General features: G+C 34.3%; 1 protein-coding gene across 2 annotated transcripts; it reads left to right on the top strand.

The window, feature by feature from the left end:
- The first annotated feature begins 265 nt into the window (after window positions 1–265).
- LOC108727750 (uncharacterized) lies at window positions 266–17,732 on the top strand. Of its 2 annotated transcripts, XM_018455980.1 has the most exons (6): window positions 266–517; window positions 1,719–2,093; window positions 3,961–4,352; window positions 12,067–12,156; window positions 17,220–17,288; window positions 17,459–17,732. In XM_018455980.1, exons 1-6 carry the CDS (start codon window positions 292–294, stop codon window positions 17,720–17,722), a joined length of 1,416 nt encoding a protein of 471 aa, XP_018311482.1. In that variant the 5' UTR covers window positions 266–291; the 3' UTR covers window positions 17,723–17,732. The 2 variants fall into 2 exon arrangements, with proteins under 2 accessions (XP_018311482.1, XP_018311483.1); XM_018455981.1 differs by lacking the exon at window positions 12,067–12,156.
- Window positions 17,733–23,973: the final 6,241 nt, after the last annotated feature.

The raw sequence follows: 23,973 nt of genomic DNA, 5'->3' as shown, positions 1-23,973 counted from the left end.
CTTGTTTATATACAATATCGAAATGGATCAAATGAGTATATTCCTCGAAATTTTTTCAAAGAGCAGTTTGTTTCGAGTGCAAAACAAAATAAGATTACAAAAGATTAGTCTCCAGCTTTAATACACTAGCTATGTAAAAATTTTCTTGGAATTGACACACATTTCGCATACAATTTACTGCATGCACTTTTTTAGGGTCAACTAATATAGATAGAAAAAATCGCGCGAAGTTTGCCGCACGAAAAGTGGAAATCCATCAAGATTAAATATCATAATGCCTAAACACGCTTTATGGCGTGTATATTAACTTCTAAAGCGCCAGGTGAAGATTTCGCAGCAATGTCGGAATATTCTTTGGACTCTTTAGAAAGCGTCGAGGATGATTCCTTGGAGAAACACATCTCGGTCAATAGTGATAATGACGATAACCTAGGAACAATCAAATCCGATGACAGATCCAGCAAGAATACGTCATTTCAATTGAATTCTACATTAACAACGTTATCCCAGATTAAAGGTACCAAAACACGATGTATTAAATTTAATCTTAGAAAATAAAGTTATAAAAAAAGGATTTAATAATAATCGCAATGCAAAAAAATATCTAAAATATCTTTGACAAAAAACTTTCTTGTTTGGAGAAAACAATATTATATTTTTAAAAGATCAATAAATTAAATTAATTCTACCTCACGTGTCAAATTAAAAGAATAGTCGCGAATTAAAAGGCAAAAAAAAGCTTATGATATATAATGTCGATATTTATAAAAAATAACGTGAGAGATTGGTTGAATATCTCTTCAAGATCTGCCGAAGGTAATGCTCCGGGATTAAAATCCTATATTATCGCATTACATTGGAAACGGCTCTCGTTTTCCCCTCGTTAACGGGAGATAATTGCGCGCGGGAACGTGTATACGTGGCGCATAAACAATAAAAAAGACGAGGACAGCAGCACCGAGAGACGATCCGCGTAATGCGATTCGATTCGCCGTAATCCGGAAAGTCGTAGCTTTCGTTGACGGACGGACAGATAACGCGTGCTAATTAATTAATGACTAGCGCACAGTACCACCAATATGGCGGTGGTCATCGGGAAGTCGATTGAAAGTTCGATGGCAGTCTGAGAGTGCAAAACCGAAGGCGATCGATCGCCTCGTTAACGACAGTATCAATTATATAATATAAAACGTAATATCTGTGGCTGATTCTCCTCTTCCCCCTTGGTCGTTCGCGGTAATGTAAAACTCCGCGGGATAATTAAAGCGACGAATAAAGTTAGGTGGGATAAAGTAGCGCGAGAGAGAGTAACGTGAATGGCAAGGAAATCCGCTATTGATTCTAACGGGAAAAATGCAGGGAGGGGTAAGAGAATAATAGAATTTTATTATATTCCGGGCGAAAATATATCGGAAATGATAAACGGTAGAATATTGAAGAGAGAAGAGTTGTGTTAGGAGAAAGAAACACGTTTTATACTCGCATGTTTTATGTCGCCGTATAAAGTTAACAGAATTATAATACAATGCACGCAAACGCGTTAAATATGTTAATAAATGGAAAAATTACACGAGTACAAATTGCATTACGTCAATTGTAAAATGTTGAGAAAAGCACTCGTTTCGCGATGATATGGGTTTATTTAGTTTTTATGCAAATACGGCTTCGCCGTGCAAAAGAGCGCATTCTAATCACGCATTCTGTCGACAATCTTTTAGACAATATGACGGAGACCAACTGCACCGTACGTGAGGACAGATGCACGGGAACATGCCGCGCGACTCGGGAAGAACCGTGGCTTTGCATAAGAAAGAGGAACGACGTCGGGGAACGGCGGCGTACAGGAGAAGGCGACGAGAGTCGTCGTCGTTGTCGTCGTACGTCAAGACCGACGACGATGGCAACGGCGACAACGACGACGACAGAGACGGAGCGATGTTCCCCGGGGGCGCGAAATTCTTCGTCAAAATGCAGTCTGCGCGACAACCGGGGTGGTATGAGAGCCGACAAAAAACTCGGCAACGTTCTCGTACCATGGATCCGGGGACCGGCCAGGACTACCTCGTATCTGGAGCTTTATCGGCGTAGATTCAGTTAGTCTCTAACGAGATCCTCCTTCGGAACATACGCGGAACAGTGTCGAAACGTGTTGCCGGCTCGCCTTCCCGCGTCGCACTCGTCGTCGACGGCGGATCTTGATAAAAAAAGACGAGGCAAAGCGGTGCAATTTTCCCCCGAGGACGTTTACTTTCTTTCGTGATTAGAAGTCGGGTGCGTTCTGCGTCGCGAAAGAGGTTGAGCGAAGGGGACAATGAGATTCCCAATCCGACGGACGAATCTTGTCGCGTAGCTTGACGTTGTCGTTTCGTTTCTTAAAGTGGAGAGATTTTTAAATTGCAAAAGTAACAGACCAATGAAAATTCTAGGCTTCGTGTTACCTACGTTTTCTGTTTTGATCCGGTGTAGAGGAAAGCATGGCGACAAATGTACCAATTTAAGAGTCCAATTTTCATGAATACAAAAGTTAAAATTATCATTTCAAATACAATGCAAAAAATGGTCTGTTTCTCTTCTCTGAACTTTTAAATTGAAGTAAGCTTTTTAGCTGAATTAATTTCCCGCTCAGAGAAACTATTGACATTGAATTATAAATGTGAATGTGCGAGTCCTCTCTCTCTCTCTCTCTCTCTCTCTCTCTCTCTCTCTCTCTCTCTCTCTCTCTCTCTCTCTCTCTCTCTCTCTCTCTCTGCCTCTGTCTTTTTTTTATCTTTTGGAAAGAAAAAGCTTTTATTTGCGTAATTCACGGGGATCTCATGTAAATTTGTCAGAAATTTTTTTCTCCGTTGCACACATGAGAATCTCGACTAATATACTGTCATTATCCCATGTCCAAGCGGCACGGTAGGGCTGGAAATACTAAATCATACATTTGAGTTTTATTCAAACACGTTATTGTAAGGCATGGAGTTTTATTTTGCGAGATGCTCGCCGCGAAGGGAGACTTTACCGCGGCGCGATGCAGGCATAGCTACCACAGTTTCTACATATTACGGCGCAGTAAAGTTGCACGATGAAAAAAGTTATATTTTTGCGAAAGGGGATTAAGCGTCCGCTTCCTGTAAAATATCTGAAACTTTCGCCAGAAATACTGTAACCGCTTTACGTTTTTTTTTCTGCAATGCACAGGTCTGTCTCCTAATTGTGAAAGTAAACTAATTTTTCGCACGGGAAGGATGACAGGACCCATAATTATAAAAAAATATTTTTTCGCGATACTTCATTATTTTAAATAACTTTTATTATCAATAGATACATTCATCATCTCTCAGCTTATGTTCAGAAAAATAGATATAATAAAATTAATTATGTTATTCTAAACTCTTTCTCAAATAAAACAAAATAAATTAGAATAATCAAATATTTTTAACCAAAATTAAAATGGTAATTACATATCATATTTATAAATATTTATATTCATATTACTTATGGTATATTTATATTAATAAATATTTTGCTCATTTGTCAATTTAATACATTCTTTTTTTAAAGAAAGAGGAAGAGTTTTCCAGACAATAGATAAAAAATATGATAATATCTCGCTCCCTAGCTTTTAAAAATCCTGTCATCCTATAGAAGTACGACGTGCGAAACTTTTCAAGCGCCATTCTCTTCAACGAAGAACCGGCGCTGCCTCGAGAAGTTGACAGTGTCATTTTTCACGTCACTGTCCTCCACTTTTCACGTCACTTTTCCTTTCCACGTGGAATTCGTTCTCTTGACTTTGCCAATAGGTCGTAGTTCATGATTAAACTAATTGAGGCATCTAGTGCGTGCGACCGTTTTTGTGCGATGACAAGCGACAATTGTTTGCTCTGTTCTTCGTCACGGTCGTCAGGGCTAATTTCGCGTCGCCAACGGGAAGTTAGGGTCGCCACGCTTCTTTTTTTCTTGTTTTTTTAGATGTCCCGAAGTACTCGCGTATCCAGTCTCCGGAGGGTTCCACCCTGTCGATTTGTGGCGACAGTCAGCTCGAGGAGCTCAGCTTGGATGAGGGTTGCTCGTCCCTTCCGGGCACCTCGAGGGACGACAGCGAGCTTAGCTTCTACCGTCGCTTTGTCGAAGATCACGCCGTTCGTGTGACGCGTGAGTGTACTAGAAGATCTTGCGAAATATTACGTCACGGAATAACTTCAAATACCGTCTCTCTGGAAGAGCAATGCGAACGTAGCGTGTCGGACAGCAAGCTAAAGAAACCGACGTATCGTCCGTATACTATCGAGGAGTATAGGAGCTTATCGGTGCCGAGACCTGATCGATCTCTGGGTCCTGATAAAGATGAGGTGCAGGCAAAGGTGTGTTTTTGCGACAAATAGATAATAATATAATTTAACGTTATTACACTGGGTGCATTCAGAACGACAACCGCTCACTGAGAGCTCAGTTGAATGCTCATTCTGAATGCACACACTGAAAAAATATACTAAATTTTAATAAATCATTTGTTTGGAAAGTGCCAACTAAATATTTACTAAATATAAAGATATATTTAATTGATACAAACCCATTAATTTATATATATATATATATATGAATATTTATTATAATATTTATTAAAATTTACTATATTTTTTCTCAGCGTTTACGCAAAAAACGGTTTTATAAAAGTCTCTAAGAAAAGAACTCTACATTAATCACATAGTAAAAGTGATTTCAGATAAATTGTTTGAAAGTGTAATATTTTGTAGTTTAGTAGAGGATTCTTTAGATACAAATCTGAAAATAATTTTGTTGGATTATAAAAATAATTATGTAAGGGCTGTGTGGTTGTTCCATATCTTCGGATAAATTAAGTAACAATTCATCTAATGGATAAAAGAATAAAAGAGTAAGAGTATAAGAGAATAAGAGAGTTAAAGAGTGAGCTGAAGTTTATTGAAAGGTAGAACAATTCAGTCTAAGACGCTCAAGCTGGTTTCTAGACTGTCAAAACTTTTTGCAGTATTATTCATCATGCTTGGGCGTCCTACATAATTATTTTGATAGTCCAATAAAATTAATTTCAGCTTTATAGATATCTAGTTAAATTTTTAAATACTTCATCAAAACCGGTCTTTTAAAATCTTTCTCTCACCTTCTGAGATTAGATATTAGTTTGAGCGATAGAAAAAAAAGAAATAGTGACAAATAGCAAATTAAGCACAACAAAGTAAAAGATACAATAATTTAATAAAAAGTATACAATTTTAGTAATATATAAGAAGAGTATTGCTAAAATATTGCTAAAATATCGCGCTTGTGCTTTTTGAGATTGCTATGTAAAACATAGAATAGAAAAAAAAGTATATATTTTTATGCATTTGCAATTTTGTTGTATATTTATAGTTATAAGTTTTGACGCATTTTGTTTGTGATCAAATTTGTTGAAGATTCATAAGTGTGGCACGCAATTCTCATTTCCGAAAACTTATCCGTCGTCCGTACGTTCGATGAAAGTTTCTGGGACAAGGAAAGTTTCCTCTCTTCGATAAATTCACATTTTCTCTATATTGCTCTCTCTCTCTTGATAATGAGTATAAAAGTATTTTATATTACTCAGGAACGTCATTAAAACTTGGCGTGCCGAGTTCGCTTGTGCTTTTATCGCGAGAATTTATCTTTGCCCCGTTTCTTTTATCCTTATCCTTTTATCTCGCTAGATGTTTATTGCTGCGTCTTCCCCGTTGGTGTCCTCGATGTGAGGTAATTACGTTACGGACTGGATCGCACCGAGAGTATGTACGTTAATAAACAATGTTCTCTTGGCCCGACGAAGTTACACAGTTACGGCGCAAGAACGTAACGCTGGGATTCGATTAATGCGGTAATTCGATTAATTCTTCAGCATCGTCGATGCTTATCGCCAACTGATGCAGCTCGTAGTAGGTCATCTCAGTTGTACCATTTTTCAGTTGCACGCAGCACAGCATGAATAAACAGTTTCGACAATAAAATATAGAGTAAAGTAACCATTTCAGATACCGGTACGGCGAGAGAAAATTCGGTATCGGATCTGACGAAATAATGCGGAAATTATGGACATAGAGAATTTTTTGGCACCAAGTAGAGAAGGCTCGATTCGCGAAATGGGAACTTTTACCGTGCGATTTTATTTCATGTCGAGCTGGCCTTGTCGATAAGTTGCCACTGTCGAGAAAAGCTTCCCTCGCTGGAAAAGCGAAGCGAAGGAAACTCCGAGTCGTACTGCGAGGACCCGACGGTATAGTTAACCCTTTTGAATTGGAAGACCCAGCACTCCTTAAAGGAGTTGCGTTGGCGACGCGCACGACGCTTTGTAGCTTCAATCTAATAAGCACGCAACTCGTTTCCAGGATCGAGCGTGCTATTTCCGCTCGTCTATTCCCTATTTCCTCTCGGCGCGGATACACAATATCAAATTAGGGGCTGCGTACGATAAATTACAGCCCCGACAATCGCGCGTGACGATGAGCGTCACGCCGACGAGTCTTCCTCATCTGTCTCTGGAAGACGCGCGCGGACGCGCAAGAAGCGCCTCGCAGTTTGTCGCCGAAGCGAAAAATTCAATTCGCGAAGTACTTTAATCCGCTAATTGCTATAATCGTTTCTCCGCGACGTAAAAGTCGAGAGTACGTTACACCCGTGTGTCTCTCGGTAGCAGTGGAATTGTCTGGGGTAAACTGTTGTAGCGAAATTTTTGAATTATTTCTCGCAAGATCTATAAAATATTCCTTGCGCGAGTTTTCCTTGGTCTCACGTGTACCCTTTTCCTCTATAAAACATAATTTTTCATCAATTTTGCGGAATGTGAGAGATAGAAGCTTCACATTCTGATGTTTCTAAAATACAAGTAATTTGTACTTTAGTACTTCAGTGCCTTTGTGCACTTTTCGTTTTCAAACTTCCTTATCCCCATTCAAAGCTTTCTTATACTACGTACGCTACTGCTTTGATATATGTTTTTTATACAACCTCAGAGAGTCCACTCTAAGTCGTCCATAACCGCAAGTATTACGTATTACGCGGAGCTATATATCCGGATATTAATATTTTGCAAAAGAAAGGGATGCCTTTCTCTTGCGTTCCTCCGCAGTTGATAACGCAAATTTCGTAAATTAGATATGCAATAAATAAACGGGGAATGCCGCTTATCAGTGACATCTGCAGATTCGTAAAATGACATTCCAGCCGACGTTCTTCAGGTCTGGCAGTCGCGACGTCGCGGAATTTCGCGCACGAATCCTCTCGTTGTGGATCGCCGCGCGACGGCAGGTGCATAGCGCGACGCAGGAAAATAGCTGTTGTCCTCATAGTTGGAGGGAACGCAGTAAATTCCCGCGGTCTTTGAGCGTCTCAGCCCGGCTCGACTGGCGGAGGGTGGGTGTTTCTGTAAATTTTTCAAGACGCTTCCTGCGCGGTCGGCGAAACGCGCGGAAAACAAGCTTACAGCAAAGACTCCAGAGAGAATCAAGGGATAGGATAGTGGAAAGGATAGTGTTCTCTATTCTGATTGGTTCCGCCATTTTCAGGTTACTTCCGCAAATATGCATATCCGCGGAAAAAAAATTGGTTAAAGCAACTGAAAAACTTGACTGATTCAGTAAATCTATGTCATTATGTATATAGGGATAGCCAGTTTTCCATGTTAAAGTAGAAAAGTAGTAAAGTTATACACAGTTGAATAAAATTAGCGATTATAAATAATCATATTTATTACAATGGCATAACAAATTTGTTTATACAGCAAAGATAACTTTCTATGGAAATCAACCCAATATTACACATCAACATTTTTAACAAAACATGTTAGTTAAGATGGCGCGTACTTTTGCTGCTGTAATAAAGAAACTTGTTACATTAGCAATTTTCTTTCTAGTAAAAAATTAACTGAATTAGCATACTGATGATTGTTTACAGACATAATTTCTTTGTTGGACCATTAAATCTTCTTATAGATGTTGAACTCGCGCAGCAAGCTATAGCTTTGCTAAACCACCCAATCTATTTTTTTTCAGTTTCGATGTTCAGTGCTGGCAGTTGTATATTGAAACACGGTTTAAACCTAATCGGAATTGAAGTTTAAAGAGGTTAAATATCCTGTTTGTTACCAAAGATTACCTAAAAATGGCAGACTTCCGATGAATTTGCTCCATTCTTCCTCTTGATTCTCTCTAGAAGATTTTTCTTACACACATTAGTAGTCGTTTGCGCGCGGATCGATGTGTTTGTTCGTTCGTGTATTTGGAAGGAAGCGGAATTCCGAATGTGGCCCGTCGTGCTCCCCCTGTCGTGCCATTTTCACGGAAACAATTTTAGCAGATTGGAAATTAAAATTTCACGGGCTCCATCGCAATAGCACCAGCTCCATCGTCCATCTCGAGACGTCGGAAACCCTTTCTCTTTAAACGCGCCTCGGGATAAACGGAAGTGCTTCATTATTGCGTCACAGGGACTCCCCGGCATCGCTTCGAAGCCACTGGCGGAGATGCTGAGCCTGCGGTAAAAAGTTTCGAAGTGCTTCGCCTTCTCGTTGCGGTTGAGAAAGAATGAACATGTCACGCGTCATCTTCTTTTACTAAACGCCGCGAGCAACCGGAAAACGAGCTCATAAAACTCGTTTGAGCATGCACATTTACCGCACTTGATTATATAAATTATCTTGAGTTACTTCTTTATGAAAATCCATATATGTACGTAAATATTTCATTTTTTATTAATTACAAGAAAAATATTTTGCTAAATTGTTTAAAAATGTTTGAGCTTTTGAACTCCGTGCTGTAAAAGGATTTAAAAACAGTATTTTACGCTTTCTTGTTCACGTATTTTTAAAAGTTAGATAGAATTGTAAACGGATATAATACGTTTTAAAACACATTAGTCGAAAAAGAACATAAAAATGGAAAGCGTATGTATATCCGTCTATTAAAAGACACAAGATAATTTTATTAAATAAAAACGTTTCGTTTAAACGTACTAAGCTTGTTATTTATAACCGATTTATAAAAATATATATAAATTGTCTATAAATTTATTATTTACAATAAATAATTTGTATAAGTTAGATAAACGTTAGATCAGCATCAAGTGAAACAGCTTAAATAAACTTTAATTCAATGACATTTAAATTCGTACTTTAATTAGAAAGATTGAGAACCAAAGCTAGAGAGTTCAATTAAACCGTCGCTGATTAAAAATTGACTTTAAATTGATCAAAGAATCCTATCAGACGAAAGAACGGAATGCGCTCTATGTAAGGTATCGCAAAAGGGCGCGGCGTCACGCCAATACGTTGTCCGCAATTAGACGCTGTAGAGAATCGCGACACGTAAAGCCGTAAAAAGCTTCAATTGCGCAATCGAACTTCGCCGATACAACGTCCAAGTACAGGCGAACAGAAATTTCCGCTCTAACGGCGAACGCCGTGAAGAAAGAGAGAACAAAAGAGAAAAAGAAAGGGGGAGAGAGAGAGAGAGAGAGAGGAAAGGAAAAAAAGAAGACCAGGCGGGACTTTTATCCAGGTGTTTCTTATAAGCGCGAGCGCTCGTTGTACACTCGCAGGCTATTATCCGGGATTACCGGGCCCGCCCGGGTACGAGAGCAGATAAGTACAGCAATATACGGGAGCAAATTTGTTCTCGACGAAGCCGCCACTGGCATCGCTATCGCCGTCGAGGGTAGTTTAAATGAAACGCCGGCGAGTAAAGCCGGACGAGGTGTCCGCGGATGACAGCGGCGGCTAAGGCGTGAGACCGGCATGTCCATAATTATAGCGACTCCCGAAAGCTTTGCGTTAATATCGCACCCGGTAATTGTGCGCGGCATTAATTGTCCTCGGCGTTAACATCGAGATGTCACCGCTGGAATTGAGGAAATATCGCCGAATATTAAAACGAGTATGACCTTTAATTAGTTAACAGTTACTTTAATTAGTAATTATACAACATTATATTATTATTAAACTTATTTATGTCAAATGTAATTTTATTATTGCGACGTATTTAATACAGTTATGACGTCATGATATTTGATATGTGTATTATTACTTAATTATAATAAATAGTAATATTATCTTATTCAACGTTATATGATGATACTACAATTATACTCTTTTTTTTACATGAACACATGATATTAAAAGTACAAATTCTGTGATCAATCATTCAGTGGTCATTTATCGGTATGCAACGTATCCGTATCGCATATTTCATGAAATACGAAAAGTTGTTTGTTCGAGTTATCCATTTTTTAAATGTGGTGCCGTTCGATCTGCCATGACTGATCCGTTCCCTCTGCCAGATGCAATTTCTTCTTTCTTTTCCTTTCCCCCTTTTATCCGTCTCTCTCGATCGTCATGTTTATCTTTTCTCCCGTTCACCACTAGGTCCATCCTGTTCTATATTTCTTTCCGCTGTCCCATCCTAAATCTGCGTGCCGGTTTCTCTGTCATCGACCCCGATGAGCATTTGCATAATCTACTTTGTATCAGATTCGAGTGGGTCGAGTTGACAGCCCGCGATTTTCGGTACGACCTCGATCGATCGATCTCATTGCGCCTGCAAAGACCGAATTTGAGTGCAATAGTTTGCAATCAAAACGAGAAACATTTAAATATTATATCCAGTATAGCTTATTAAATTTAAAATATTTTTCGTTAGTTGTAAATATTATATCCATATTAATAACGAATTCAGTTACATGTTAATACTTCTTCTCTGCTACTCAATCAAAATATCGTATTGCGGTTTTTGAGATCTTTATAATTTCTGATATTTAGGAATACTTAAGAAATTATTTTGCTTTGAATGTATCTCTGTTCAAATTTTTCTCAGACAAGTGCTAATAAATTACGCTAATATAATATTTCATATCTGTACACTTATCTAAATATGTATAAAAATAAATATTTAGTAATTAGAGTTCATCTTATATATATATAAAAGTGAAATTGTATTAAATACTCGATTTGTTAAGTTATTATCTTTTAATTTTGTTGTGCTCATATTTCATTAACCCGGGAACAGTTATCTGGAATATTTTTACTCACCAACGAAAAAATTGTCACTTAGTATGTGGTTATTATTTAACATATTTTCCTTCTTTATTAATAATTATTCTTTACAAATTATTCTTTAAATATTCAATTCCATAAAAAAATATATTAATTAAAATTGATTAATTTTTTTAAAATACTCTCATAATAAGCTACTTAACCTGTTTATTTCATTTAATATTTATTTGGTTTATCTTTACATTTTTCAGAAAATTGTGATTAAATTCATATTCATAATGTTTTCAAATACTAATCAATCGGAAAATAATTAATAATATATAATGTTGTTAATAATATGATTTCAATTGAGGTAGAAAACATCCAAGATGATTGTTTACGTAAAAGAAAATTAACTATTCTCAGGTTAAAAATGTGATAGTGTTTGCCTAATTATTTATATCTTCAGTTTGCTGTGAGTTTAAGTAGAACTTAGTATTAATAATTAAACATTTATTAGTAATGTATATTTATTAAAATACATTACTAATATATTACGACTAGTAATAGGAGCGTACTGCTTATGTGAACTGTCGCAAAGACGTATAAACGCATAAATGATATACATATATTAGAGTCTGACACTCAACTTCGTTGTATGTGTATGCCGAGAGATATTACCCGTACGTTGTGTTTACTCACACTTTTGTCGGCGTATGCCTCTTCATGGCAAACAGCAATCTACACAACCACATCTATCCGCAAATTTGCGGGCGCCGGTATATTCGCGAGTGCATACAAATGCAGAGGTATGCGCGCGAGTCGAAGAGGTTATCCTCCTTGTCGTTGGATTCTCGCAAAAAGTAAATAAAGCCTTTAGTCAGACGTAGCACTGGCGTGTTTAGCTTGAAAGTTTCACCAGACTGAGTTGGTGATGTTAGTAGTACAGACGTAGTGACTTTGCTAGTAGTAGTAGTAGTAGTAATAGTAGTAGTAGTAGTAGTGCAAATAGTAGTAGTAGTAGTCATAGTGGTAGTAGCTTCAGGGGTTGTTTGTTGTTGCAGAGAGAATGGCTGATGCGCCGGAGATCGTACGGAGACTCGGTTAGTGCGCGCAATCGCGAGCAGATACTGCAGCGTTCGAGAAGATTCAAGGTACGACGATATGCGATCCGCGCGTTTGGATGGATTACCGATCGCGGTTTATCTTAGGCATGAGAGGGTAAATTGATAGCTTCGACGATTATGCCGTTGCTACGCCGTTACTACAAGCTACATCTGTTTATGTTTACGTGGTTGATCGCGAATTATGCCATTTTTCAACGCAAAAATAGTAATAAATCTTTAAGATTTTTATTTATTTGCTTTAAACTTCTGTTTTGTTTCTTTCTATTTTCATATTCGTATTTATTTATCCTTGGGTGTATCCAAGAGTTTTTTCGAGGGGAAGATTTTATCAATTATGTTATCACATAAACAGCAATTAATTTAATAAATTGCTTTTTTGGATATTTTGGTGGACACAATGTCTTCTTCTCGTTTCTGATTTTAAATGGAAAAAATATTAGATTTGTAGATTGTAACTTTTATATTTTTCCTAAGAGATATAGATAAAATACAGTTAATAAAAACCGAAATATGTATAATAATTATGAATAAAATACTCATTAATATATTTCAGCTCGCGTATTGTATTTTTTGCTCAAAAATCTTGCAAAAATTTCCTTTATACATCGGACTTTATATCGGACATTCTGTTTAAGCTCTAACAGTAGTTTCAGAAATTATTTACATAGTAATGGGAAAAAAAATTGTATGAGACAGTAAGAAATTTACTTAAAATACAAAATTAAGTTGTACTTTTTTATAATTAAAAATGAAAAAAATGAATAAAAAATTTCAAAAGATTGAACCCTTAAAATCCTCCCCATAACTCTGGATAACGCTCATGTATCTATTGTGTAAATTATACATGATGATCGTGCGAAAGGAAATACAGATACTTTGACAACGTGCACTAAAATCAATTTTAAGGAAACGTTATTTTCTATGCTTTTTCTAAAAGAGAAAATTTTTTGAATATTCATGAATATTAAGGATGCTTTAGCTACGCGATATTAGCTAAATCAAATAATTAGCTAAAATAAGCAAATATTAGCCAATACTATTTAAGCAATCTTAATGATATTAGCTCGTGAATATGTCCTAAAACCAACTGGAAAAGGACAAAACAGTTTGGCTTTTAATGATTTTATTCAACAAAATGACTATATTTTTCTGCAGTTTTAGATAAATAACTTTTAAACGAATAAGTGAATCCAAATAAACTTTTGCACAAATATTTATTATTATTTGATTAGTATATGTATAGAATTTGATTTAATTTTTAATATTGCTTCCCCATCACGTATGCAAATAAGTATTATAAAACGCGATTTTACATAAGAATCAAGACAAAAAAAATTAAACAACTTTTAACTCAATATGAAAACTGTGCTTAAATTTTACAAAGATATTTAGACATGATAATGGAACAATCTATGAAATTTTTATATTTTTGGTAATGTTTTGAAATGAGACTCATGCATTTTTAAATTACATTATTAATCTATATTATTAATTTAGTATAATGATCTATAAGTTTCAATGAGGATAAACGATGATATCGGGAATAACATAGTGGATTTTACGTAACTTAAACGAACACATCCTACGTCCACCGGACTTTCACATGCAAAGTGTCAAATAGATCTTCGATCGCGGTCGTGCGACACCCGCCCGGTTAGCGAAGGCATCTTATCCCACATCCAATCGTGCAGTATTCCTACTCCCGCTCGAAGAATCTGAGCATTATCGGAAATGAAATTCCGGAAGGTGTCCGGCCATCACCCGGACGCGCATTGTGCTGCATTGTGCATAACTGAGAAGTCGTAATTGTATTTCCCCGGTCCTGTCGTCTCTTTTCTGTGAGTTGCGGTGGATCGCTAATCACGATCGAGTTGCCGGGGCGGTTCGGCGGAATATAATGCTGTAAAAAAATAATGGGGGAGCCGCGGTTCGTGCTTGATAAATTAGCATCGATGGCATTCGGTCCCGTTACGGTCGATATTTAATTGCCAATTAGAGGACGCAAAAGAGGCATTGCTGACGGGTGCTGGCTCGTTTTACCCGGCACACTCGTGAAAGTCAAGCCTCGTAATGACCAGCCGCAAGATTTATAAACGAAATTAATTACGTACGTACCGCCTCCGCGTTAACAATGCCGAGATCGCCTTTTTTTCTTTCGATTTTTCTTTCTCTCTTTTCCTCTTTCCCCTTTTATCTTCTATCTTGTTGCTCGTTCTGTCTTTCTACGGTAGCGTATCTTGTTCTACCCGTCATTATCTATTCGCTTTCGTTGTCACATCAATTCCTCGTTTAATTTTGCGACAGCGTTCTAACTATTAAATATTGACAACTATTATTTTATTTATTCGCGAGGTCAGTTGGATCAGGATAAATAAATGACAGTATGATATTGACAGATCAAAAATAAGCATCAATTTTGCCTTTTACGTGCATTAAATTAGATATGTGTTTTGTTCAAAATATAAAATGTCTAAAGGCCGAATTAGAACTCGAATGCAGTATGGAAAATAGATATTAATATTTGACAATATTTTTATTTATGTATAGATTTTTTCCTCTCAGTCTGCCAGCTTTATCTATGTTATAGCTCGATATTTTCAATTCATACAGCAACGGCGCCGGCGCGCGGCAATTCCAGTACTCTTACGTATGAAATTTATTATGCATCGAGGAGAGAACGGGGTGGAACGTTAGAAGACGCGTTGCGATTTCGCAAGATGAAAGATATTGGGAACGCGCTGCGGAGAGTCTCGTCGGGACAAAATATTCATAACGGTAGAATGAAATTCTGCCGGGTCGAGGGGATCCCTCCATTCACGCTCCACTCCCGGGATACAATTCCCGAGAATAACTTAGTTTCGTATCGGCCGCGGCTAAGTCAATTGCACTTTGGCAACTTGTATTCAATTATTCCATTTCAACCGGGAATGCGCTCACGACCTGATCTCGCGAGATTACAAAGGTTCGAGCTTAACGATTATTCGCGCGGAACGCGCCGTGCCGCCGTTGCCGTTACGTCTGTTTCTACTTGGCAGACCCAGTGCCATGGAAGAATCTACTGTATGTACACTACGGTAGTGTAGTATTATGCCGCCTATTACGTTAAGGGTCGATTTATGCTGAAACTTTGCAAATTATAAAAGCAATAGAAATTTTACATCGCATTAATTAGCAAATAGACGACACAGCGCAATCACTTATATATTGCTTGTTACATCAGGATATTCTCAAGATTTGTATATTATAAAAATAATGCTAATTTTATGGTTCATCGGTTCGGAAGACGATGTAAGTATCATGCGCTATGAACACTACAATTTCCTCATGCAAATACCGAATCTTGATTAACGCTGCGGAAATGATTCGCAATATTGTTTTAACATCTGGAAGTTCCCTTAACGAATCTACGCTGTAACGTTTGTTTGCGAGAATGTTTCTCATGTGTTTTAATGAATTGAGCGCGCTAAATTAGAAACAATATTTGACGAAAATGGCGAAAAATTTAATTTAATCCAATTCCGATTCCAAACATATTTCGAATTGTTTGAGATTATATTTTCAGCTTTTCGGCAAAAGCTTACGATTTACATACGATTTGCATAAAATGTAAACATCAACAAATTATTATACAGAATGCAGTAAAAATTGTAGCATAAACCAGCGAGAGTGTTGGTGAAAAATAATTCAGCACTTGCAGCACATGAAATTTCTACACATAAAATTTCTGCATATAAAATTTTTCCACAATTTTATTTGGCTATCCAGCACATTACATTACGATCTTCGCGATTTAAAAGTGTACACTATATTTTATTACCTGTAGATATGTATTGCATTTTCTTACTGTCTATACGTTCACCGCCGAATCTCCAGTGTTCTGACGATTAGGTTCGTATACGGAATGTAAGACGGGATCGCTGTCGAGCTAACAGACGAGCAGTCCGTGTAGAAGTGGCCTGAAGTACCGTTATCCGCACGTAAATTCAATTATACGTACAAAGCTACTACTGCGAACCACAACGACCACGAGTGTAGGCAGAAATTGAGGGTATGTGAAGCGAACGGGGGGAGGGGGGAAGGGGGAGAATAGGGCGGCTCTTATACACACGCGGATGAATCTATGCTACGTCTCTCACAAGGAGAAGTAGCCTCGTGACTCGCATACTACGGCAGAAATTTCATTTGTAGTCTGTTTCCCGTACAAGGGTACACAATATACGTACATGGTACGCATCTTTTATTCGGTTGACATCTTTCCGTGATATAGTAGTGATATTTAACTGTATTTAGATCCACTCGACTTTAATCGCAGTTTGATTTACTTTTAATTTTGGAATAAATGAATTAATATCAATTCCAATCGCAACTTTTTTTATTTATGCTTTGCCTTTCTAATTTTGATTTTGGAAAAGATTAACTATTTACGTTAATCATAGTTTAATTTATGTTTTGCCTTTTAAAATTTTATTTTAGAAAAAATAAACTATCAACGATGTTAATCATGAAAGTTTAATTGCTTTTTCTTTTTTAATTCTTGAAAAAAATAAATTACTATTGGCTTTAATCGCAACTTAATTTATGTCTTGTCTTTTTCATTTTTATTAAAAATAAATTATTATTGATTTTATTTACAATTTAATTTGTGATTCTTTATTTTTTTTAATTCGATCTGGTTTCGGAAAAGAACGAAGTTAGTGTATTTTAATGTATCTAATACTTAAATATTACTTCAAGTCTACCATTCTACTCTCTACAATAAAAAAGAGACATTAACTTAATTCAGATTATAAAAAGTACAGTAATTTTTTAAAAAAGTATCCATGTTATACTATTTTATTTTCCATTTTATTGTTCAATGTCAGCATTGTATTCCTCGTGTTGCGCCGATTCATACTCTTTCTAAAGTAAAATATGTTTGAGCTATAACGTTCTCGCTGAAAAGGCTCACAAGGTTCGACGACGACACGGAACAAAATGTAAAATCACAGACCGTGAATATCATTTGATTCTTCCGTCTTTTTTTCCTATTTATCCGATCAAAGCGATTCGCCCACTCGTCCCGCGAGCACTTATCCTCTTTGTGTTCACAGTCGAGACGCGCCATCGCTCAAAAATGTTTCTTGCCTCCTTTGAAAGATTGGGACGCCACAGCATCAAAGGTAAATTGAGCTCTTTTGCGACTTCGCCCCTTTTGGTACTCCGGCTGACTTTCTGCCGGAGGACGTTGCACAATTATTCGCGTATCTCTGTAATGGAGAGAAAGAACCGTAGAGGAGCAACAGCGATTCGAAGGTCATCGCTGATGGTAACATCATCTCGTTTATCGTAGAACCGTGAAAGCTCGAGGATCCTTGAGACGAATAACGTTACACAGGAGAGTCTCTTGAAACATCCCGTCATGTACCCGAAGAAAAGGATCACCACGGATGAAACATCGTCATTCCGAGAGAGTGAAATGTTTGAGAAAACGTTAAGTTTCGACTCGTCTTTTAATTTATACGCATCTTGCGAAGACCTAGAGACATTGCAACAGTGTCATTTGGATGAAACAAAATTAGCAGATCGTCTTATGCGTCAAACGTTAAATTCTTGATCAAAACTGCTTCGCGTGTAAGAAAGGTAGTGTAAAAGTTTTCCAAATATAATTTTTGAATGTTTGCTCTCGTGACCATTATTCTATCTAACTGTCCATTTTTATAACTGTTAATCAATAATTTATCGCGGTTTGCTTTTCGTCACGTTATCATGTAACTCGTTTGCTATATATTCACACCAAAAACCATATGCCAGTCGATATGTTGATACTACGAAATGTTTAACACTTTATATAATACAATAAAGTATTTAAAATATTTTCTCTTTTATACATTCCTAATTAATTTGAATGGGCTATATGCTATTTGAATAGGTATTGCAGATTAAATTTAATTGTTTTAAGAATAGAATCTACTAATTATTTAATCTAACAATCTCTCATTTATATAAATAAATTTATTATTACTATTTTAAGCCAAATTTTTAATTAAAAAAAACAAAATTATGTAATTATATTAAATAAAGAAATTTTAGGTACTAAAAAGTCTTGCTACTCATTCTTTTTTTATCAACATGATTTTATTTTATTTATAGTAAAATTTAAAAGAAAAAAATATAATATTGAGAGACTGCATAAATAAGCGAAGAAGGTTATATTCAGTCAAAGCAAGTTTTGGTGCTTAATGATATTGAGAGATTTATTTAATCTTTCTTTTTCGGTTATAAAACAAAAATCAAATTTATTCTTCAAATTTGAAACTTCTTAAAAAATAAAGCAGTTTGTCATTACAGATTGTCCATGTGCGGATTTCATAGTTTATTTTTATCTTATATAAGCGATTATGTCGAATGAATTATCTATTGTGTATTATTGCTTTATTGCAATAGTTGTGGATGGATAATCATATGTTTAACGCTGCGTGGATTTGGGCACATTTCTCATCGCACATTGAATTTTCCAGTGATTTAAATGCAATTTGCCTGCTATCTCCCAATCGAAAGCGCGAAAGTAATGCATGAACAGAACCAGAGTGATTCGGCTAACAAGCTATGATAAATCGATTGACATTGATATGATATTTATAATAATATGTACGTGAAATTTGGAATGTGTTACATATGCAATAATTCCGTTGCGTATTTTTGGTTGATAAATTGTATCCTTATTAGCCATTAACTTGACATGCGTGGTGTTAGCATGAAATTGCCGCCTTTTTTTTCTCATAAACGTAGCGTCACGAGTACGGATTGATTTCAATTTGAATAGAGACCCAATACAGTCGGTAAATATATAGTCGTTATTAATCCTGTTTTTCATTTATCCCAATATTATGCAATATCATCGCGCATAGAGAGATTTTGTATATTGGTTTGCTAAAATCCATATTTTATCGAAATTTCTCACGCGAGCAGTCGGCAAAGAAACTATCGTATTTTCATTTGTTGCTTTCTGTGTGGACATTTATTTTAAAATTTTACTCAATATTTATTTAATCGTATCATGATACGTACAATATAATAATATTAGCTATAAAACGCGAGCGTATATTATTATAACAGACGACATTGAAGTTTTTAAGTAGTGATAATAGGTTTAATGATGATTTGAAGATTCAACGTTTACACATATTTATATTATATTCCTATCAATCACATTATCTACACTGAAGAGGACCCAATATCAGGGTTGAAACGTCTGTATTCATTCATAATATACAATTTATTACACACGAACAACTAGTGTCGGCTCACATTAGCATTACCTCGTCACACACATCATCATAATTATTATTACACTGTTAAATCTACAGTGTCAAATTTAACTTAACGTGAGTCGCTACTGCTTCTACTTAATCATATCGTTATTTTATACTAAAACAATGATTATATTTGACACTATACAGTGTTAATTTGACAACGTCAAATTTAATTATCGTTTTTGTAAAAAATAATATATTTAGTAGGAGCAGTAGCGACTCACGTTAGGTTAAATTTGACACTATAGATTTAACAGTGTATATTGCGCATATTATTTGTTATTCAAGATTCGAAAGATGCATAAAAGTGCAACTAGAAGCAACAAGTCATATTGTCGCGGCAATAGTCCCTCCCACGTGAAATTGCAGACCGCTTGAAGTTAACCGCGTGAAGTTGACCGATTCGGTCGCCATCTTAGATGCGTTAGTTCCGTTCGTGCTTCATTAGCGAAATGTTGCGGGTATCGAACGTTTCATAATTTCGTACGGTTCCATTTTTCTGCTGTCGCAATGTGATTAAGTGCCGGTCGTGTGCGATTAATATCGAGTGTCATACAGAGTGCTGCGGTCGTTGTATTGTAATGATTAATGCATGCTTAATCGTAATTAACGTATTTTCGCGAACAAATGTTGTGTGAGTGCCATGAAGAAGCAACAATGGGGAAACGAGAGAGGAGAAGACCCAGGGAGGCGTCGGGTGACGGTGGAGCAACCGCGAGGTAAGATTTTCATAATCTATTCCATTATTCGTTGATAAAAGTAATTATTCGTTTACGCCGTATGCATTTTAAACTGTGTGATATAATAGTTGCTTTCCATTCCCATACAGCATTGATTGTTGCGGAAAATTTTCAGAAATGTTTCACATCTCATGTGCAACAATTCTGAAAGTATTCTGCAATATGTCATATGAAATGTTTTAACAGAAACGTTTCTAAAATCTATCAGAAACAATAAATTGAAAATTATATTTAAACAGAACAAAAAATCATCATGTTAAAATGGCTCCAAAATGTTTACTAAAAGTCATTTTTTGATCAATCACGATTCAATTTAATGTCATTTTAATGTTATTATGAGTTGTTCTACTTTAATTTCGAAAAACTTTTGTATATGAATAATGATATTGTGTGAAAACTGCAGGTGTAAGTGACTTTCTATTTTTCTAATAATGATTATGTATATGTGCTTATATAATGAGATTAATTAATCAAAATAGTTGGCAATATAATTACGATTTTTGAGAAATACTTTAAGTTTATTTCAGTAAGTTTGTTATTATATTTAACATACCTTTTATATTTAACATAATTAATATAATATATACATTACATATAATAAATAATATATACGTTATATAATATTAATAAATACATATAAAATGTTTTAAAGAATTTAAAATTTACATTTCATCTGGATTAGACTTTTTCAAATTTTATAAAGTTAATATCTAAAAAAGTGTTTCATTTATAAAATATGTAATTCTTCTATTATAAAATACCTAAAATTACGATTAAAAAATATTTTTGTATACTAATTATTCGTCGACAAATTTATTTTAGACAAATTTAAATTTGTTTTAATTTTAATATACTTATATTTGTTACAGATCAACGTTGTACATATTGTATAACTCCGCTGTTGCGCATCGTACCGGTGAGTAATTAATTATTTTATATTTTATTTTTGAGGTAATGAATTTATGAATAAGATATACGTAGTTATGAAAGAATTTTTATTGACAAACGGCAATTATTCGAATGTTTGTGAAGATAATAAATATGGCAGTAAAATATTCTGTAATGTATTGAAGAAAAGTGGTATTATGTTTCGGAGGCTACAGCAAAATGCTATTGTTTAACTTTGCATAATTCGAAATGAATGTAATAAAATGTTAAAAAACGAATAAAACACAGTATACATATGTTCGTGTAACAATAAGCTCAAGTTTAAAAAGAATGCGGAAGTGTGTATAGTGAAATACTATACAAAATGTATGTACCTTCAAAACATTTCGAAATGCTCGAAAATTCGTTATAATAAATACCGGCTATTGTGTATTGGTATATTAACGCTATTGTGTAACAACGGGCTACTAAACAAATGATTTCATAATTAATCATTGTTATAGAATTTGCTATTTAATAGCAGAAATTTTAAGAGGGGTCATTATATCTACAAAGGTCATAATACTATCTTCTCTTCTACCTATAACTTCTTTAATGTTTAAATACATTTATCTTTACGTTATGTAATCATGCATAAAGTATTAAATGTATTAATGTATATTGTGAGTAATTATATCTCATAGATCCATTGCCTCGTAATTGATGGGCTGTAATGAGTGTTACGCTTAGATAATTAAAAATTATTTAGATATAGATAAGATAAATCACACAAAAATGTATCTTAAATAAGATGAAAATGATTAACTTTACATTAATCCAAATAAAAGATGAAATTAAACAAATTTTTATCTGGGTAATTTTTAAAATAATTTTGTTTTTAACTAACTATTAGGCAGTAAAACGATTTGTACCCAATTTCTTCACCTCTAGATAACTTTATCCAAGAGATATCTCCCAGAATAATGAACATATCTCCTGGATAAGATTATCCGCAACTTATCTGGAAGTGAAGAAATTATGGGCATTAGGATACAAAAAATGTATTTATATTTTTATCAATCTTTATTTTTACGAATAAAAATGTTTTGAACGTTTTGTCTAATAAATGGTTTCTACGTGGAATTAATATTTGTTGTCCACAAATAAAAAGTCGCTCTACTGGTGCTGATAATGGCAATGATGTCATATTTAAAAAAAAATTTGTTTGACGTGTAGATACAAATTAAGAATATCTAATTCTTTAGATTTATCTTCTAAATATGAAAGTACTTCAATGTTACTTTGAATTATGACTGATGTTATACTAATCTCAGTTTTATCTATATATATATAAAAGAATTCTCATCATTACTACTACTAGAAGTTATATAGAAATTTTTTTACGATGCTATTCTACAATCTTAGTTAATTTGAAAAAAATTTTATCTAAGATAAGATAAAGATAATCTATGTTCTTAATAATCTAGATGAAGATAAGATAAAGCTATTTCTCCATCTATATAATTATCTAGATAATTATATCTAGATAACGGAAAACACTGGCTATAATGGGGTGTGATAAATATTTAACCTTGGACTCTTTTCATTATCTATTAATGGATTATTATGTTGCACTCGCACAAACAAGCATACACATGCAAAGTATAAAATAGAGCTCATCAATGTTTATTGAGTATAAAATTAAATTTTTTAAACTGAAAGAGTATCAAATTTAAATTTCTTTTTTTAAATAGAAAATAGAAATCACATAATAAAATAATTATAATGTAGAATATATTTGAATATATTTGAACTAAATAAAAATAAATAGTTATATCCATATGTTAAGGAAAAATTATTAAAACAATTAAATTTTTCTTGTTATATTAATATTAAATAAAATGGAAACAAATAAAAAAAAAATAAAATTATAAAAAGAAATATTGCAAATAAAACATAAACTTTAAAAAAATGTAAAGCTATTGTTTAGAAATCTTTACTTGTCATAAAAAACTAACTTTTTCATAAAAATAAATTAAAACAGAACTTTTATATGGAGTAAAAATGAATAAATATCTTTAGATAGATGACAATTAAACTGAGCTTCTAAGCATCGTGAATGGATGGAATTCTAATGGGAAACGAAAATGAGAAATACTATCCATGATGTGAAAATCGTTTCAATTTTCTACTACACGCATACATTTGTCCATCTCGCAAAGGACAAATGATAAGACTCGTTGACAGAAATAGTGACAACGAATAAAAATATAGAAAATATGAGATATATGCATATTGCATATAATAAATATCTAATGCGAGAAGCGATATGAAATTCATGAATTAATTCATGACAAACGAACTAAAATGTTTGATTTTATGAATTTGGATTAATAATGAAAAATAATTGCAACTGATAATTGTTATTAATGGTCCTCATTATATGTATATTTATTGTTAATATAAATTTTTCATATTTATCTGCGACATTTGTTTTATGAATTTTTATTATTATATCTTTCATATCACGTTAAAATTATTTTTAATATTAAACATTTAGAAATATGTATTATTTGACAATTAAATATTTCTACATGAAAAATAAAAAACTGCGACTATATAATTCTAATATAATTACAAAAAATAATTTTTTTAACATAAAATATTGTTAACTTTTGACGAAATGATGATTAAATGTCACGATATTTTACTTAGTTTGGATATGAAAATGTTAAATAAAATAAATATTTTATTCATTAAAAATAAATAATTAAACTAATGCATAAAATCAATATTTTATTCATTATTTATTTTTAATCTCATTTTTCAATGTGTAATAAAGTTCTGTGTAATTAATTTTATTATAAATAATTCAACAAGAAACATAAGAAAATATAAGAATTTCGTTAAATTTATAAATCATGATTCTTTCGTAAAAATTAAAA

Source organism: Mycetomoellerius zeteki, unplaced genomic scaffold (assembly GCF_001594055.1).
Source record: "Mycetomoellerius zeteki isolate Tzet28-1 unplaced genomic scaffold, Tzet1.0 scaffold52, whole genome shotgun sequence".
Lineage (NCBI taxonomy): Eukaryota > Metazoa > Arthropoda > Insecta > Hymenoptera > Formicidae > Mycetomoellerius > Mycetomoellerius zeteki.
Note: the sequence above shows the minus strand (reverse complement) of the source record. Positions and strands in the feature narration are given on the sequence as shown.

Bases quoted from the DNA above. Each gene is read 5' to 3' on its own strand.
- LOC108727750 (XM_018455980.1), top strand. From the start codon at position 292: ATGGCGTGTATATTAACTTCTAAAGCGCCAGGTGAAGATTTCGCAGCA. The intron at 518-1,718 runs GTACCAAAACAC...ACAATCTTTTAG, and splicing joins AACGTTATCCCAGATTAAAG to ACAATATGACGGAGACCAAC. The intron at 17,289-17,458 runs GTAAATTGAGCT...CGTTTATCGTAG, and splicing joins GGGACGCCACAGCATCAAAG to AACCGTGAAAGCTCGAGGAT.